Consider the following 19720-nt stretch of genomic DNA (forward strand, 5'->3'; position numbering starts at 1 on the left):
CCTGTTTCCTAGGGCTGAGAGAAACTGATGAGCCCAAGGCTACTCAGCTGGCTTTGTGCTTAAGGCGGGACTAGAACTTATGCCTTTCCTGTTTCTAGCCTGAAGCCTTAACCGCTATGCCAAACTGGTTCTCCACATGTACACTTTAGCTGAGGTGTTTAAGTTTTACCTGTGAGAACAGCCAGCGTCAAAATTTCATAAGAGCAGAATGGTTTTTTAAATTGGTAAAATGAATAAGAAATAATATTTGGAGGCATTAATTGGCAATGTGCAGTCTCATTCATTTCCGTGGTCAACATGAACTCCGTGTTCTCCCATTAAATGAAATGCAGGCTCAGAGGAAATCTATAGGTCACTTCATTAGGGTACATAGGGTTTCCTGCCTGAGCAAGGGGTTGGACTAGATGACCTCTAAAGTCCCTTCCAACTATTATTGTTGTTGTTATTATTGTTATTTTACTCTGGCCCCATGCCTGTTACTTTCCACAAGATGGCAGTGTAACCATGCTTTACTTACTAATTATTTATATGGTGTTCTGCAAAGTTTCTTTCTTCCAAAGCTTTATGCCACTTTTATTGCATTCCACATAGAGCCTAGATTCACATTATCATTTAAAACCATGGTTTACTTAGCTTTGGTTTGTGGCATAAATTATAATATGCTGAGTTTTCATTACATGCAACGAGAAAACCAATTAAATCACATTCTATCTTGGTTAATTGCTTACAGCAAGAGTTGCAGATGAACATAGATAGAATTTTGTCCAGAATTCATTTTGTTAGATGCATTAATAATATACTTAATGGTAAATATACTTAATGCTTTCATTTTTATAAAGTCTCTAACGGTTCAGGGCATTCCTGCATATACTGTACACATATACATACATATATATGCACAAGCGTGCGCGCATACACACACATTGCACACACACATTGCACACCGGATCAGTCAAGGAATTCCAGCTGGCAGGGTCCAGGAGAAAGGCCTTTTCTGCTATGGCCCTGCCTGCTGCAGCATTGTGCCCTTCAAGGTGAGATCCACCCCACCCTCTTAGCCTTCCGTAAGAGCCTCAAAATATGACTCTGCCATTTGGCCCTGGACCCCGACAGGTGCATTCCACGCTGAGAGTGTTTAATAACTAGGAAGAAATCCTCACCCCCATTGTACCCCGTTTTAACAATCTTTGTTCATTCTAATATTTATTTTACTATTTTCTATCTTTGCTTTTATGATGTTAAGCTTCCCAGAGTTACTTACAGTGAGATGGATAAATTTAATAAATAACTACTCAAATACACGAACGCACCAGCAGTGTTTTCAGAATCTGGTTATCTTACACCCAATTCTGTGAGCATCACCCAAAACACAGAGCTACCTTGTTTGCCTTCCTTTGAAGTGAACTGAGTATTTTGTAGCATCATGTTTACTCACAATCATATAAGTCATGTTTTTTAAAAAACTGCAAGCCATGTCCTAAAACTGACTCCTCTCGGATTTTGCAGGGACAGTTAGTAACTGGGTAACTCTAGAGCTCTCAAGCTCTTCTTTTTTTCTCATCTGGTACTTAGCAGCTATCAAGATATACCCCTTGGTGAGCAGCTATTAGCTCTGGCTTCTTCTAAGGGTTGTTTTTTTTTTTTTTTTTGTCTCCTACAGCCTTTCAAGCAGAGGGGACTGGCATTTTAAAGTACCAGGCCCAAGTAAAGAAGTTCATATTAATCTACAAAGCTCAAGATGTCTTCTCCGAGAACCAGTTAACCCCTACACTACAGCTATGTAGTACAGGCTCACTGCCCAATATAATCAATATTCCTTAAAAAAAATAATCAAATTCCATGCTTTTGGTAATATAGTAGTATTCTCACATTTATCTTCAGAACATTTACCCAAACATTTACTTATGGAGTTAACAGTTCCTTGATCATATAGGTAGTCCTCAACTTATGACCACAGTTGAAACCAGAAGTTTCTTCCTAAGCAATGCAGTTATTAAGTGTGTAATGCCCAATTTTTTTATTGTGATTGTTGAGAGAATCAGACGGTCATTAAGCAGATCCAGCTTCCCCCATTGATTTTGATTGTCAGAAGCCCCCTGGGAGGGTGGCATATGGTGATCACATGATCCCAGGACACTGCAATCATTGCAAATACATGCCAGTTGCCAAGTAGCTACATTTTGTCTCTCCACACTGGCTCAGGAATTCTGGGAGTTGAAGTCCATCGGTTGTAAAAGTGCCATAACTGCCCACCCCGGCTCCAAAGTAACTGCTGAAGTGAATGTTTTTTTCAACTTCCCAGAGTTTTGCTCCCCATATTTCCGGATGGCATCCATTCAACTACGAACCAGGTCAGATTCAGTTTATTTTCAAAGTCTTCACAGGGCCAACCAGATGTTGCTACTCAGACTCTTCTTAGCAGGATTTCCTCTGGCAACTAATTAAACATTATGTTTATCTCATTATGAGATAACCAATTGTCACTATGTTCTTTTATTATTTCTACAGCCAACTATTATTAACATTTCCAAAGGATAAAAAAAGAGTATCTTGTAACACTTTAAAAAACACCACACACAAAAAAACAAAAAAACAGATGTGGTCTACAAAGGTTTTTGCCCTCAGTTTAATGACTCTTCAGACTTTGTTACATATCGTGTTAGCCATTCTGGTTACATTTAACTGCAACTAATTCCTCATAGACCCATATTTCTGCTTCTCATGGCTTCTATATAGATACACATTATCCCTTCATTAAACCCCACAAATCAGTTCTGTGCTCCACCATGCCTTTATTCCCAAAAGTAATGCATGAAATGAAATGGTCCTAATCTTTGCTTTCCAGTTTCTTCTTACTACATTTTCTACATTTTGGTGTCAGAGAGAAAAGACAAAAAGGATGAGGGCATATCATGGATTTTATGAGGAGCTGACTATAATGCCAGACATTTATAGTTTTTAAAAAGTTATCAGAGAGATGCTATCATCCTGGTAAAGCCTATAGGCCAGTGGTTCTCAACCTGTGGGTCGCGACCCCATTTGGGGTTGAACGACCATTTCACGGGGGTCGCCAAACAACGCGATCTGCCATTTTTTTTCGTCAGCCGGCGCAGGGGGCGGCGGCCCGCATGCGTGCCGCGCAGGGGGCCGCGCCACACATGCGTGCCGCCTGCTTATGACCGGGGTTGCCGTATAAAAAGGTTGAGAACCACTGCTATAGGCAGTCTTGTAAATAAATAAAAATTAGTGTTTTGCAACATTCCAGTTCCCCTTTTTAAAGCTTTTTATTTTTAGTTACTCTTTTAATGGCTTATTTTAAGGTCCTTGGGTCAGGATGACTGGAAGCCAGGAATCTAGGCCACCTTACTGCCAGTCCTACAGTCTTTCTTTAAAAGACAAGACACAAAAAGCATTACCCACAAGCCACATATGCCTTCTTACATTGCTTTCGTGGTCCCAAGAGAGATTGTGTTTACTTTGGGGGGAACAAAGGATCCCAAAAGACTCTGACCCTAGCCAATTTTGCAGTGTAGCCTTGCTGGATGTGCCAGGAAGATCTTAACACAGTCCTCTAGTCCAGGGGTCCTCAACCCCCCCCCCAGTCCATGGGTGGACACCGGTCCGTGGCATGCCAACAACCATTCCGCGCAAACAAGCAAAGCCCCATCCATAGGATGCAGGCAGTATGCAAAACCATGCACCTTCCGGTCCGTGGAAAAACCGCTCTCCATGGAACCGGTCCCTGGAGCCCAAAAGGTTGGGGGCCACTGCTCTAGTCAACAGACGTTGAAAATCCCTGCCTAAAGGATTCCTATAGAGGTGAACTACTATACAGTATAAAGCAGCGGTTCTCAACCTATGGGTCGTGACCCCATTTGGGGTCGAACGACCATTTTACGGGGGTCCCCAAACGTGATCCACCATTTTTCCCCCTCAGGGGGCAGCGCCACGCATGCACGCTGCACATGGGGGCGGCGCCGCGCATGCACGGCGCGTCCGTGTGGCCGGGGGTCGCCGTATGAAAAGGTTGAGAACCGCTGGTATAAAGGTAATCCTCAACTTATGATCACAATTGAGCCCAAAATTCATGTTGCTAAATGAGAAATTTGTTGAGTGAGTTTTGCCCCATTTTACAGCTTTTCTTGCTACATTTGTTAAGTGAATCACTTAATAGTTGTTAAATTAGTAACACGGCTGTTAAGCGAATCTGTTTTTCCCATTGACTTTGCTTTTCAGAAGATTGCAAAAGTTGATCACATGACTCACACACACACACACACACACACACACACACACACACTGCAAGTTATAAATATGAGTCAGTTGTCAAGCCTCCGAATGCAAACCACATGACCATGGGGATGCTGCAAGCCTCAGAAATGTGAGAAATGGTCATAAGTCATTTTTAGTGCGGTCACTGAGCGAATTGTTGTAACGTGGAGGACTTGCCTGTATAAGTTTGGCCCGTTGAATTTCTTGGTGGCAAGTTAACAGCCGAGGCCCCTGAGACGGTCTACCTTGATTGCTCCTCCCCTTCTTGCAACCTTTCTTTGCCCTTGAAAAACACCGCTCTGAACCGCTCCGGGCCAGCAGGGCTCGCTCCTGTCCTCTTATTACCCAGGAGCTCCATTTGCTCCCCCCGGACGACTTTTCCTTTCCAATTGCCTCTCCGGCTTCAGTTCTTCGGATTCCCGCCGCCACGTATTCTCCCGCTGCTCTTCCTACAGAACATGGCAAGATCCTGCCAGTCCACCCAGTTCGAGCCACCGCAACGCCTCCAAGCGGGCTCGGAGCCCAGCTCTGGAGCCTAGCGAACCCAGAGGGCTGGGCGCGCTTCGGGCAGGCTGAATCCCGCCCTCCGGGGCCCCGAATCCATCTCTCGCTTCCCTTAGCAGCAGCCCAGCTCGCCACTCCAGCCCCTCCCTTCCTCACCCCACCCCGCGGACGAGGAAACTTCCCCATCCAACGATGAGGAGGCGGTGCCAGCATCCGGACAGGCGTGGAACCTGACGAATGGCAATCTATAAAAACAGGGCTTGAGTCTGCGCCTTTCCTGGAAGAAAACTACTTCGGCTAACTGAAGCTCGAAGAGAGGAGGAGAAAAAAGATTCCTCATCGTAGGATCGAGAGCAGGTAGAGTGGCTGTCTTTGCTCTTGAACGCCAACCGGGCTCTGTGTTTGCCTGGCGTGGGCGTTTGTCTTGCGTGGACAAGGTGCAGGCAGGGTGGATCTGGGGACACGCCCTGCGGCTCCTGGAACGCGGAAGGCTTCGGAGTAGTTACCTAGCATCGGGGCACCGGAGGAAAACGCTGCGATCTCTCTTGCGAAGTGCAGGGGGAAGGCAGGGAAGAAGGGCCCTCTCGGCCCCTGATTCCAGCCCCCTTTCTCGCTCCGTAAATGGAAGAGGCTCTGACCGCTTTCTCACACTACCGCTTCCTCTAAGTGCAAGTCAGCGAGTTAGGAAAGTCACTGCTCACAAGTGACATGTAAATACGACCTGCAAACGTTCACACCTCCGCTCTTTCGCAGTAGAAACTAGTCCGTAATATGTTTGATTTTGTGACCTGTGTGTGTGACCTGAATCGTTGTGCTTTTCTAATTGGTGGTTTAACTCGAGCATATCCACCAAGCGGTGCCCTATATAGCAGTTCATGGTGAAATAAATTATGGCTTAATGGCATTTGAGAATTCTGTCCTAGTGTCGGTCTAGGATTAGGGAGAAATTAGTGCAAAATTTCCACTTGCTTATGGGGTAGTTTCTTGGCCCACCAGATGTTACAGATGCACTGTATAAAATGACAAGAAATTATGTGCAGCACCTTGAACTTCTGGAGGAGATATATATAAAGTAAAAACAGGTTTTGCCCTAGGACTGAGTCCAAAGCATTTTTTTTTTCTACCAGTAAGAGGCTACAAATATTCCATGCATCCTTGCTGGGAAATAAATCTCATTGAACTTGGTGGAAATGACTTTTCTAACCAATTTTCTGAGTAAGCAAATGCCCTGAACCTTCAGTTAAGATGCCCCAGTCTGCAGAGTTATGAAGAATCACATTAAGGTTAAAACTAAACAGACTTAGCATATTATGTGAATTTTCTAAGCCAGTCTTTCTCAACCTTGGTCATTTTAAGATGTGTGAATCTTAATGCTAGGCTGCCAGGGGAATACTGGGAATAAAAGGCCAGACATTTTAAAGTGATCAAGGTTGAAAAATAGTGTCTAGGCCTTTCAGTAGTCATGTTAATCTTCTAATTGGATATAACTGGTGATATGGGTTATATGGCTGCAGTACCAATTGAATTTGGCAAAAAATAAAATGTTATTTCTGAATATATGTGCTTAGAAAGAGCATACTGTGCTTCTGTGATCCTTATGCGGAGGGGGGGGTGGCTGATCCATAAACTGGTCAAACTAGCTTTAGTTTGCATTTTTCAAATCTAAATCGTCTGCTGATTTTATTGTATACCATGTATATGCAAATCAGCTTTAAAGCTGGGGTTTGTTTGTTTGCTTTTTGCAGTTATTTACATTTTTAACAATTTTTGCCATTACTGTTCATGGTAGTTGGGGATGAAAGGAGTTGTAGTACAATATACTTGGAGGGCATCAAATTGAAAAAGGCAAATCTACAATTAAATAACATACCCTCTTGGCTGAGATGCACTTTCAGTAAATTTGAGTGTGCCTCTTGTGATGTTTATGCTGCAATAGTGTTGCCCCATACCAGACAACAAAATGAATGCATGTTACCAAAAGGACAGTCGTAGCATTTTTTGGACTAACTTTTTTTTTCAGAGGCGTAAACTTTGATGTATGGGAGTTCTGCAGTCTCAAGCTTGATTTTGCTCTTAAAAGTTTCTTTTTTCCCCAGAGGGATATTGATATCTGTAATGGATTGTCTTAGGAGATGAAAATGCCCTGACATTTTATGCATTTAAATATGTTCTTCTGAGAAGGAATCCTTAAATTTCATGAAACTCTCAATGGGGTCCACAGCACAAAAAAAGTTAAGAAGCCTTGATTTGGGGTGTTAATCTGTTTAATAGGTCCTTCCTGGGACTTGATCTACCTTTGTTGCATTATTGTTGTAGAAGTTGCATATATCAGATTTCACCTAAGAAAGTGTTAACACTTTCTAATTACATGGAAAATGTGGCACTTGTAATCTGCCAACTGTGTTTAACTTGCACTAGTATAATAACCACTTTGTCATCCCCTCCTTTACTTTAATTTACTTTAATATATATCTCCTATCAGTTTAGCCACTGTATGCTTCTGGTGAAATGTGATGCAGCTCACACTAGCTAATGCCTTTTAACAAAATATATTCATCTGAAAAAATGCCCTTTTCAGATTTCAATTTTCCTTCTGATTATTGGCCATCACAGACTAACACGGATCTCTTCCTAGTAAGTTACACCCAGTTTAACATTTTAGTTTAAGTAATGGCTCTCTCTGTGTAAGATGTCTCTTGGTTTAATGCCAAAAAACAAAGAAATCAGATCTTTTCTCTGATCCCTCTCTGTAAGCAGCAAACAGAAAATTATCCCACTATCTCAACTTCTCCCCAACTTGCTGTCTACTGGATATTCTGGACTATAACTTCCACCAACTACAAATATGATCTTGCTGGCTTAGCATGCCAGGACTTGCAGTTTGGACAGCATTTGCCCTTCACTCTGACATTGCTCTTTTTTCTCCAAAATGGACAACTTGCTTCCGGATTGCACTGCCTAAAGCTGCAATGAAGGACTCCTATAACATTGTTCCTCATAAGAAAGAAGCTGATATTGTCCCAAACTGCTCATTTTTGTGTGTGTGTATAGTGTACATCCTGTCCTGTTTTGGAGGAAAGACCTTTTGGGTGGATAGTTTCTCCTTTTTGCTTCTCTTGCACTCTTTGAACAGGGTCAGCATTCAGATGTGGCAAGTTTCTTTGGGAACATTTCTTTAAACGTGGCTTTATTTGCATTACTAATATAATAAGAATTACATAGAGTTGGACCCAGGTCAATGCATTTGAGTTTGGCTGTGGATGTCTCTCTCTCTCTCTCTCTCTCTCGCTCGCTCTCTCTCTCTCTCTCACACACACACACACACACACACACACACACACACACCTCTTTGGAGGGAGACTGTGATTCAGCTTTGGAGGCCTGCTTAAAGCTGGACACTGTTATCATTAAACTCCTCCCTTCGAGCGGAACCTAGTCCCAAAGAGAGGAGGCGAGAAGCTGGCTGCAGGACCTGAGGTCAGTGTTCTGTTGGTGCTGCAAGCAGATCAGATTAAAATCTTCCTGCTCTTTTTCTCCAGATCACAGCCTTGGCAGCCATGTCTCGGCCCCTCACCGACCAGGAGAAGCGTAAACAGATCAGCATTCGTGGCATTGTTGGAGTGGAGAATGTGGCTGAGCTGAAAAAGGGCTTTAACCGACACCTACATTTTACTCTTGTTAAGGACCGCAATGTAGCCACCCCTCGTGACTACTATTTTGCCCTGGCCCACACTGTACGGGATCACCTGGTGGGCAGGTGGATCCGCACCCAGCAGTACTACTATGAAAAGGACCCCAAGGTGAGACAAAGTGGGAGAGATTGGGAAGCAAAAAATTCATTGATTAGCATTTTATGTAAGTCTTCATTTAGCATGGAAAACGTTCTATGGGACTCTTGGGCAACACACTCAACCATGTTCTGTGAGTGACAGTATGAGTTCTCTCTGTTGACATGTAGAAGGAAGAAGAACCTTGACCCAAATGACCCAAACCTTGACCCACGATGTAAAAAAGATGCTGAGACTCTAGAAAGAGTACAGAGAAGAGCAACAAAGATGATTAGGGGACTGGAGGCTAAAACATATGAGGAACGGTTGCTGGAATTGGGTATGTCTAGTTTAATGAAGAGAAGAACAAGGGGGGACATGATAACAGTGTTCCAATATCTCAGGGGCTGCCACAAAGAAGAGGGAGTCAAGCGATTCTCCAAGGCGCCCGAGGGCAGGACAAGATGCAACGGATGGAAACTAATCAAGGAGAGAAGCAACCTAGAACTAAGGAGAAACTTCCTGACAATTAGAACAATTAACCAGTGGAACAACCTGCCTCCAGAATTGGTGAATGCTCCAACACTGGACGTTTTTAAGAAGAGACTGGACAGCCATCTGTCCGAAATGGTGTAGGGTTTCCTGCCTGAGCAGGGGGTTGGACTCGATGACCTCCAAGGTCCCTTCCAACATTATTATTATTATTATTATTATTATTCAATAAAATGAGAGTTGAAAATGAGAGTTGGAGAAGGCAAATAAGCATTTTCCTTCCCAAGCTTTGGAAAGGAAAAAGAGTTCTTCATACAAGACAGAATCAATAAATCAGTCATGTTTCAAACATCTGATGTCCACCAGATTAGAAGACTTTTAAAAGATATTAGCCTGTGGTCCCCTCAATGTGGTGGGTTTACAACTGAAAATAGCTTGCAGCTTTGGCCCTATTGGCCAAATTCTGGGAGTTGTAGTTTCATCTCAACTGGGGGTGGGGGTGACTGCAAAGGCTGGTAACTAGAAAAAGACACACATTCAGAAACAATATATGTTTGAATAGCATTTTTTTTTTTTAGAAGAACAAGTCATGTCTTGTAAATTTCTTAGAAGTACCTAGTGCAAGTGCCTGTTTATTTGTTTGCTTGTTTAATCATATCAGATGAACTCAATCTGATTAAATGAGATTCCAATGTAGACAGAAATTCCTTATCTGTTCAACTGATAGAGAACACAGTTACTCTAAGCTTTTTGTTTTCCTTCCTTGCCTAAGTGATTAAAGGAATTCATCCTTCAAAACAAAGAATGTGTTATTACTTGTATTTTTTTTTAAAAAAAATGATAACATCACACAAAAACACTGGCCTACCTAGAAGGAAAAAATAAGGCAGGAATGTATCCTTTGTCGTAATTTATTTATAGTTATATGCCAGAAAAGGATGTTTCTACAGCAGGTAGCAAAGCTGCTGCTCCTTTTTCATCCGATTAAATGTTGATGCCACTCTTTAGTGAATTCAAAGAGCCAATGTACATGCAATACAGCAGGTATACATAGATAACAACTCAGTGAATCAGAGAAATGGTGTATTTGAAATTGGCTTAAGGCAAATTTACCCTCAGAATTAAAATGCAGATTTTGGATTGATTCTGTAGTCTCCTAGTTCCTAATATACAGCCGAACAATATACTGATAGAGTCAATCAGTAGGTTCTGGAGGGACTGAGGTCAAAAATTGTTAAGGCAAAAAAGGAAAGAAGGTGAGATTATATCATGTACTATGTGGAACTAAGATTTTTTGAGGGAGGAGAGTTCACCTTGGTTTTATGGGGAGGGTAAGTTCCTTATTTTATTTCAAAATCTATATTTGGGGATGCAAGGGGCTCATCCTTGTCTTTCATCTGTCATCTTTGAACTGAATTTTCAGGACACCTACACATTTAAGTAAATTAAGTTTGATCAAACCATACATTTGTTAAAAGGCCTGGCCTGGCTCCTTTATTTGCTTCAGTTAGGCCAGTCAAATCCATAACGGAAAGATTACTGTTGAGTATTTGGCTCCTGAGATGATTTTTTTTAAAAAAAATGTTTGCTTACTAAAGAGTGAAAAAGCAAAGCTAGCTAGGGAAATACTTTTTGAGTGCTACACATGGGCCTGGCAATGAATGAATTACCTCTGGGTTTGCTAGGCTAATTCTTGAAAGGGATGTAGAATCATCTGGGTCAAAGGTGAGTTTGAGCCAATTTCACAATCTGGTAATAATCTGTCAAGTGAATCTGTGTCCTTTCTAGATAAAGTCCAGCATTCTTTGTACCCATCCTAGAAAGAAAAAAAAGCAAGTCCTCAAGTGGACCATAGAAATTCTGAAATACACCCAGGAGGAGAATAAAAAGCCATCCTGTACTGTCTTACTGATCTAGCCCACTGCTAACTACTGTGCTCCAATATCAATGGTTCTGCAGAGCTTCTGGATGCGAAGTCTACATGCTCCCCATAATCTGCTACCTGAACCTTTCCAGGGCTTCTTACAGACCTTGAAAGCTGCAACCCTCAGAGACTCCAGAGGATATTAGATAATTATTGCATGTAATAGTTAATACAACAAAGGAGGGAATCATGGCTGGAATCGTATTAACTAGATTGCATATTGCTTACATTGAATTGCAGTTCAAACATTGTCCCAGCCATATAGACTATTTTTTTTTAGAGAAGACCCCCAGCATGCTGCTCAGAAGCTGAGTGAAAAGTAGAAACTTGGCATCTGAAGAGGTTTTGCACCCTGAGATGGGCCCTGAGATGCTCTGCATTTCTTTGACTTAAATTCTTTGGGGTTTCATTGATTGAGAACATTCCAAGGCATTGTTTCATTGGTGGGTTTTTTGTTTTGTTTTGCTTGTTGAAGGACCTTCTCTTTGGGTTCCTCCAAATGTGGACAGGTTGCAATCATGGAATCAGGAGTCCCAGGCTGAGTGAGATTTTATTATATACTCTGTTTTTTTCTCCCAGAGAATCTACTACCTTTCCTTGGAATTTTACATGGGCCGGACTTTGCAAAATACCATGATCAACCTAGGACTACAGAATGCCTGTGATGAGGCAATTTATCAGGTAAAGAAAAAAAGCTGCCAGTCATATCCTTCTGAAGGTACAAGGCACCCTCTCTCTGATAAATCACCTGTTCTGCAATCTGTCTAGTTGAGATGTAGATACGGTTGTTCCAGTTTTCACTAGATTATAGTCTAGCTGAGGACATGAAGAAGTAAAATTTTCTTGAGTACCCTCGATCAACCAACACTCTCCCAATGTATTTGATCTGCATCTCCCTTAGTTCCCAGGCAGGAATAGAAGTAATATAGATAGAATATAGAAATTGTTATAAGAACAGAATATAGGATAAAAGTAATAGGAAGCACTCACATATAGATTTGTTAAGTTTCACATCTCGATTTTATATTTTTATATCACAAAATAAAACATCTTCCCATATTTTATCCTATAACATCTTATAGGAGATATAAAGAATCCACCAAGGAGCCAGTGGTTTTATGTATCTCTTGATTCTGAGTTAATATAATTGGCTATGATTTTAAAAAAGCACCCATGATGAGTATCTGTGAGATTCATGCTAACTCAGATGTGACATTTTCAGTTGATGGTGGATCTGCTATCATCTCTTGCTAGGGATCTTGCTGGCTAGGGCTGATTTCAGCTGAACTTCAATAACGTCTTCTCCATAGTTTCCCCACTTACGATCTAATCTTTCCTACATTGGAATTGTGTTCTTTTCAAAATCTTCTACCATAGCTGGGGTCTACTAGTCGCAGGAAATGCAGTCATGCTGGCATTGAAGTTTAAATCTGAGCAAATGCTGCTCTGATTCTGGAGAGGGAGGTACTTACTTGTATCACTTACATACCTTGGAGCCTCTCTTAACAGCTGTAAGGCAGGGTTGGGCATCCTGTTTCCTCAGACTCTGGAGGCTTCTAGATCCTCTTTTTGGGGCCCTTATTTTCCACCAGCCATGATTACTGAAAACTGCTAGCAAAGCATCCTGTCATTTTCACTTGGGAAACAAATCCAGTGTGAATTATAGAATGGGCATACCACAGTTAAAACAAAAGCAATGCTCCTTTCAGTTCTCTAAGAAATTATTCTTCAAAAAATATTCCTCAACCTCCCCAAAATGTTAGGTGTAAATCTGGCCATCAGAATATTACCCATTTCTGCTTTAAAAGGTATAATGTTTTCTGTGAACTTGTATGTGAGAATGTTTTTAATAACAGCTTTGTTAGAATGCTTGCTGTGCAAAACCTAACATTCCACATGAAAGAAATCTAAACAGGCTTGCTACCTTTTTCTTTATGCCTTCATGTCTTGTTCACAGCAAATCAGTTATGAGAATTTGTCTTGGTCACCAAATAGCCAAAGGGGATACTGTGATTTATAGAGTATTTCTGTAATGAGGCCTTCCTGGAAAATGATTGCTTTCTCTTTAAATTGAGGGTAAATGAACTCAATTTTCTCTAAGTGGCAACCTTTCCTAGCTCACATAGGGCAATATATGTTGCAAATTGGCACCATACTATGGTTCTTCTTTTATGATAAACCTACCGTATATTCCGGCGTATAAGGCGACTGGGCGTATAAGACGACCCCCAACTTTTGAGAAGATTTTCAGGGTTTAGAAAGTCATCTTATACACCAGGAAATACAGTACAATATTGAATTTCTGTTTATAGATGAGCACAATAGGAGCTCCTTTGCTGCTAGAAAGCTTTGTCCTGTTAGTGCTTATTTCTGTAAAAAAAAATAGGGCTGGCCACTAGGGGACAGATTGGTTTTAAATTCAGAGAACAGCTACCCATATATTCCTGCGTATAAGACGACCCCTGACTTTTGAGAAGATTTTCAGGGTTTAGAAAGTCATCTTATACACCAGAAAATACAGTAATTAATTCTGAATACTACTTTAGATTTTGCAGATGTCCTCATTCTTTGTAGATCTGTTGAAGAATTAAATCCAGTCTACATTTCATTTCCTTTTTTTTTCTGTTTGAATGCACTCCAGAGTGACTCCGTTATTTGTAATGAACCTCTAAGTGAAGCAATGGGTAGAAGGAAACTTTGGAAATATGCAGTTGATAAATGCAATTGAGCTAATTGCCCTGCGGAAATTTGACTAATCCACAATAAAACTACATTTCTCTTACAATCATTTCCCCATTTTAATCCTAGCCAACTGAGGTGAATTCTTTCAGAACCACTGTGTAGATCTCCGATGGTTCTGAACCTGATGCTATGAAAATTGAGCAAGCTAGGAGAACCTTATTTTATTTTTACTTAATCAGATTTCAAAACTGTATTTATAATACTATAGTATATACAATATTTATAATAGGTCTTCCAGCTCTCTCTGACTTTAACACCCAAGCACAATTTTGAGTGGATTTAATTTGTCTCTGTGTGGTTTATTAGCTAGGGCTGGACATAGAAGAGCTGGAAGAGATTGAAGAAGATGCTGGTCTGGGCAATGGAGGTCTTGGCAGGCTGGCAGGTAAGCAGTCATTGCGTAAATATACATACCGTACATTGTACTTAATCATTGCTAGAATGTAGCAATGGCCCATTGACAACCTGTCCCTACTTTTGCTCTTCCTTTAAAGTCAAATTAAGATTGTAGCAGGAGTGGACAGGCAAGCCATTGGGGGTTTTCTGACTCCCATGATGCATTTATGATAAGCTTCTTCTCTACTTGCCATCCAAATTTGGAAATAGTAATCTGTTTGAGCAATTGTAATGCTTTTGGAAAGAAGGGCTAAAATGTGTAATGATCCCCCCCCTCTCTTTTTCTCAGATTTGTCTTGGCCCTGCCCATTTTCCTTATTTTAGCCCTACCCCCTTTTCTGAGTAGCACATAGCACACGGCTTAGGCAAAATGTTGCCATCCAGGTGTGCCTTCCCTCAGTCTTGGTTTTGAGTTTTTAATAATGCAGTGAAAAGTGTGTATGGTGGAAGATTCCAACTTCTTGCCCTTCAGCTTGTGCTGGAGACATTTCTCTCAGCACTGAAACTTTTACATCCCCCAATATCGCTTCTTATTTCTTCCCACTCCCACTAGATCTTCCTAGAACTTCTTTCTCCCTAAATGCTTGGTTGAATGTTGAGGTATTGAGGTGTGGCGGATGCTGCCAAGGAGCTGAGCCCAATTTTGTTTCCCTTCAATAGCCTGCTTCCTTGATTCAATGGCCACCCTTGGGCTTGCAGCCTACGGTTATGGAATACGCTATGAGTATGGCATTTTCAATCAGAAGATCAGAGAAGGATGGCAGGTAACTACAAAGCCTTAAACACTTAGAGGTGCTTCCCATCCAACATTATTACTCCAAGGACTGGACAAGAAAACTAACGTATGACATGTGACGATTACAGAAATGCATATTTTCCTGAGCCTTTTTATTTTTGTTTATTTTTAATCCCACTTTTATTATTTTTATAAATAACTCAAGGTAGCAAACATACCTAATACTCTTTCCTCCTCCTGTTTTTCCCACAGCAACAATCCTGTGAGATGGGTTGGGCTGAGAGAGAAGGATTGGCCCAAAGTCATCACCCAGCTTTCATGCCTAATGCAGGATTAGGTCTCCAAAATGATTTTATGTATTTTTTTATTAATCAAATTTATATAGCTGCCAAACTCACCAAAATGACTCTGGGTGCCACATAAAAAGTAGATAAAAACAATGTGTGTAAAAACAATATAAAATATAAAAATCCATATTAATCATAAAAATCAAAAATGCAAACCATAGATGAAGGGAGGATAAAAATGGCCACTTCAACAATGATAAACTCTTAAGCAAGATTGTTGTTTATAAGCAGCAAAATATGTTCAAGAGCTTCACACCTAAGTAAGTGAAATCATTCTGTCTGTCCTGTTGCATGAAGTGTTCTATGTGGTATACTCTTAAGGTTCAGGACTTTCCAAAATCAGAGTATTCAAGATGCCTATATGAACAGAAACAAGGGGGGATTGAATGCAGTTGCACCCATCTAGAGCATCAAAGATCTAATTAAGAACTGCAGGTTAATAAAACTGCAGGTTATTAAGGAATAAATTGTACTAGTTGAGATCCTGAAATATCCAGTCCTTAACATCCTTCAGGAATGTTAAAAATACCTTTGTTTTGTTAATGAAATATTATAAAATGTCAACATGTTGGAATGAAGTTGTAATTTTAATCTAAGTGTCTTTTGATAGCACAATATTTGTATTATCTGTTGCTATATTTGGTTTTATCTTGGCTTTGTATTGTAAGATGGATATATATTTTGGTTAAAAATGCCAAATGCCATCATACTGCAGCCAAATTCATTTCCTGCTCTACTATTTTTTTTAAGGAATATCTTTATTCAAAGAACTATATAGAAAAGAGTGAACATTTACACTAAAGTCTGAATTTGTGGATTGTGCAAATAAGAGAGGGAAACCTGTAAATGGTTAGATTTGTGCTCTGTCTTTCTTTCAAAGGCTTCTAGGGAGTGTGTTAAGATAATGATTAACAAAAGATAATCTGACAAGTAGATCACTGGGGTTTAGGTGAAAGGATTACAACATGGCATGTATTGGCTAATTCTTGATTTCAGTGAGACAACTTTCTTCAGGTGACAGACAGGAAGTTCTGTTGAATCATTGATGTACAATGGTGGGATTCTCAGTGCAAAGGGAAAATAAAATTATCTGTTCTTGAGCAAGGAGAGGAGAATTCTATTTTCTCAACTTTGTACATCGATAGTCAACTGAGGAGTGCCAATTAGCTGTTGAAGAGAGTTTTGGAAAAGCCAGTGATTGAAATGGTAGATTTGGGCTTTCCATATGCGAGTTCCATCCCTGATCATGCAAATGAAATGATATGGCTGCAAATTATCTAGAAGACAAATAAAGACCAATGGGCTCATTTCTTCTTGTCCTGCAAAGCTTGAACTATCTTTCTAATGCTTGGCCTCTTGTCATGGCAGGTGGAAGAAGCTGATGATTGGCTAAGACATGGAAACCCCTGGGAGAAGGCTCGGCCAGAGTACATGCTTCCTATTCATTTTTATGGAAAAGTAGAGAATACAGAGACTGGTGTGAGATGGGTTGATACTCAGGTAATGTCCCTTGGAGAAGGGAAGCACATTTCAGTCATGTTACTTGTGGGGTGGGAGAATTTCAAATGTTCTCTACTACCGTCAAGCTTAATTGTGCGAACTTAAGCAGAAAATTCCTACCAGGCAAGTCTAATGTGCAGCCATCTTGTAGAGGAGAATCATGCTTGCTGGCCCAAATTCTTTATGTAAATAAGATTTAATATCTAAATGCATCACAAAATCTAAGTAGGGGAAAACTTTGTTTCAGGTTAAAATCCGTGTACCACTTTTGTTTTCATTAAAATGCTTAAGTAGCTTAGAACAGTGGTCCCCATTCTTTTTGGCACTCGGGACCGGTTTTGTGGAAGACAATTTTTGTGCATAGGCATGAGCAATAAATCTTCTGAACTGACATGTGATCCTATTTTTCACACATGGCAGGAACCACTGAATGTTATAATATTCTAATGTTGGAATAACATTCCATTTTAAACCCAATATAACTGCGGCAATCTCTGTCTTTAGGTTGTTTTGGCTTTGCCCTATGATACACCTATTCCTGGTTATATGAACAACACAGTTAATACAATGAGACTCTGGTCTGCTCGAGCGCCCAATGACTTTAATCTCCGTGACTGTAAGTATTGTCAAGGATTTCTCATTCTTTGGCTGGAGGAAATGTTAGGAAAATGGTTGTCTTCAGGCGTAGGCAGACCTAGTTTTGCAAGCCACCAAGGCCCACTCTGACCACACTGCCGAAGTTTGAAGGTAGTTTCCTCACTGGAAACAACAATGGAAGAATGGAAGAGCTCATATCTGCAGCATTAGTGTAAAAACAAATACTTTGGATGGTTATTTTGTATTTTGATAGGATTTCATTATGGGCCTATCCATGGTGGCCTTCATTACAGATTGAACCTTGGCAATGACAGGACTGGAGATTATAGCCCATAATAATTTATTATAACAAAATAGGGCTTTTTTTACCTAGTAACTGAAGTGTGTGGCAGTAGTTCCTAGTGTGATCAACAGTTCTCAAATACAGATTGGAGAGTTTCAGGGATTTGGGGTAGGATACACATTTTTCTGACCTGTAGATAGCTGTGAAAAACAGAATTCTAACTGAGTTCCTCTTCTGCAAACTAGTATATTGTCAGACTAATAATGGGCAAAGAGATCTATTTTTCTCCCTCCTACCCTCTTGTCAGGGTTTTTTCTTTCCTAAGGAGAGTAGAGGCTATTTTCTGCCTTTAGCAATGTTGCTATGAAACAACTAGAGACATGGAAGCTTGGGAGAGAAGAGAACATCCCTGGAACCAGGGATCGGAAACCCATGATCCTCCTCATGCGGCTGAACTACAGTTCCCAGCAGCCTCTGCACAGAGTCAAATGCTGGGAATTGGTGTTTAACAACAATTGGAGGGCCATGGCTCTCTCCACCTTGCCTTAAATGCAATAGGAGGAGTAGCTGCTCCTGGCAGAGTGTCCTTAGGAAACATCTCCCAAGCATTTTCTTGGGGTCTAGGGATTCATGAAGAAAGCTGGAGATACTAAATAAAGAGAGAAATAAATAGATAAATCAAGGAAGCAGAGATGCTTGGAAAATTGATAATACTTGGGGCAAAGGAAGATCTAATAAAGTATTTCCCAACCTTAGCTATTTTAAGACGTGTAGACTTCATCTCCCAGAATATCCCTGCCAGGAATGCTGGGTGGGGTATTCTGGGAGTGGAAGTTCACACATCTTAAAATGGCTAAAGGTGGGAAAGAGTGGTCTAGTCTATTAGCTCAGCATCAGGAAGAGAGAGTCCCTTCCATTTCCTTCCTCTGGTATATTAACACTTCTGGTAAGGGAAGACCAAAAAGAAACTAGAGCAGGCTTCTCCAGCCTGGACATCCAAATTTCCAATCTGTCTGACTAATGGCTGGAAGTTCTGGAAGTCGTCATCCCAACATAACTCAAGAACATCAGATTGAGGAGAGCTGGGATAAAGGACTTCTTTTGAGGAGCTGGAAGGAAACTTGATACTTCACACTAGTAAATTTACTCTTTAAACGCTAAGCAAATGCCTTGTTTTGGAAAGAAGAAGCCCTGCACATTCCTAATATAATTCTGCGCTAAGTAGACAGGAAAAAAGTTGTGTGTTTTTTTTTCAACTCTCCATTCTCCCCTCCCACTGATATTGAACAGCCGTGCATGTTTTATTTCAACCTCCCTTTGCAGTTAATGTTGGTGATTACATTCAAGCGGTGCTGGACAGAAACTTGGCAGAGAATATCTCCCGCGTCCTCTATCCAAATGATAACGTAAGTTCCAAGCAATGTGAAGTGTTGCCTGCTGGTGGGAGGGAATCAAAGGAATGGGGGCTGTGACCAGTTTACTTCTTAAGTGGGCACCCTGCTGATCATTCAGAACTAAACATGGTGGCAAGTTGCCTCTTTTTGTGTATATTGCAGAGCTGATTGCCTAAGTCAGTGGTGGCGAATCTATGCCACGGGTGCCAGAGGCGGCACTCAGAGCCCTCTCTGTGGGCACGTGTGCCATTGCCTCCCCCGTGGCCCCCTCCTCACCAGCAGCTCCTCCCTGGAGGAGAGTCATCCCCGGACACGGCCCATATGGAGCAGTGCAGCCAAGGACATGGCACCGGGCAGCAGGGACAAGATTTTGCCCCCACACCCCATCGTGTGCAGATGCTGCTGCGGGTGGAAGACATGGCCAACATGGCGCTGCAGGGCCACCTGGGTGATTTGCAGCAGGCCGTGGAGGTGGTAGGTGGCCCTGCAGGTGGGGGATGGAACAGGGGCGATGGGGCGGAGCAGGCGGGGCAAAGAGGGGGCTGGTGGGGCGGTTTTGGGGCACTCGGTGTCTAAAAGGTTCACCATCACTGGCCTAAGTCATCAAGCCCATAAGCAACTAACCCAGGGCCTGGGAGAACAACCAGGATTTAAACAGTTTATGAAAGGTCAGAAGGTTAGGAACAGTCTGAATATCCAGGGGGCTATAATTCCAGAAAGCAGTAGCCATCCCTGTAAAGAAATGCTTCCTAGGCCCCACCAGATG

The 19720-nt window shown here is 41.4% G+C and overlaps 1 protein-coding gene across 2 annotated transcripts in view; it reads left to right on the forward strand.

Annotated features, from left to right (window-relative positions):
* The first annotated feature begins 4312 nt into the window (after positions 1-4312).
* The window catches only part of PYGL (glycogen phosphorylase L), a 37005-nt gene continuing 21597 nt past the window's right edge, over positions 4313-19720 (forward strand). Inside the window, exons 1-8 of one of the 2 annotated variants that reach the window (XM_039329462.1) lie at positions 4313-5133; positions 8316-8576; positions 11539-11640; positions 14008-14086; positions 14758-14861; positions 16549-16680; positions 17185-17296; positions 18884-18966. In XM_039329462.1, coding sequence (XP_039185396.1) covers positions 8334-8576; positions 11539-11640; positions 14008-14086; positions 14758-14861; positions 16549-16680; positions 17185-17296; positions 18884-18966 — 855 coding nt within the window. In that variant the 5' untranslated portion in view covers positions 4313-5133; positions 8316-8333. Of the gene's footprint in view, positions 5134-8315; positions 8577-11538; positions 11641-14007; positions 14087-14757; positions 14862-16548; positions 16681-17184; positions 17297-18883; positions 18967-19720 lie in introns of those variants that run through there. The other variant, XM_039329463.1, reaches the window with a different exon arrangement.

Source organism: Crotalus tigris, unplaced genomic scaffold (genome assembly GCF_016545835.1).
Source record: "Crotalus tigris isolate CLP2741 ecotype Arizona unplaced genomic scaffold, ASM1654583v1 scf7180000024398.1132909, whole genome shotgun sequence".
Taxonomy (NCBI): Eukaryota; Metazoa; Chordata; class Lepidosauria; order Squamata; family Viperidae; genus Crotalus; species Crotalus tigris.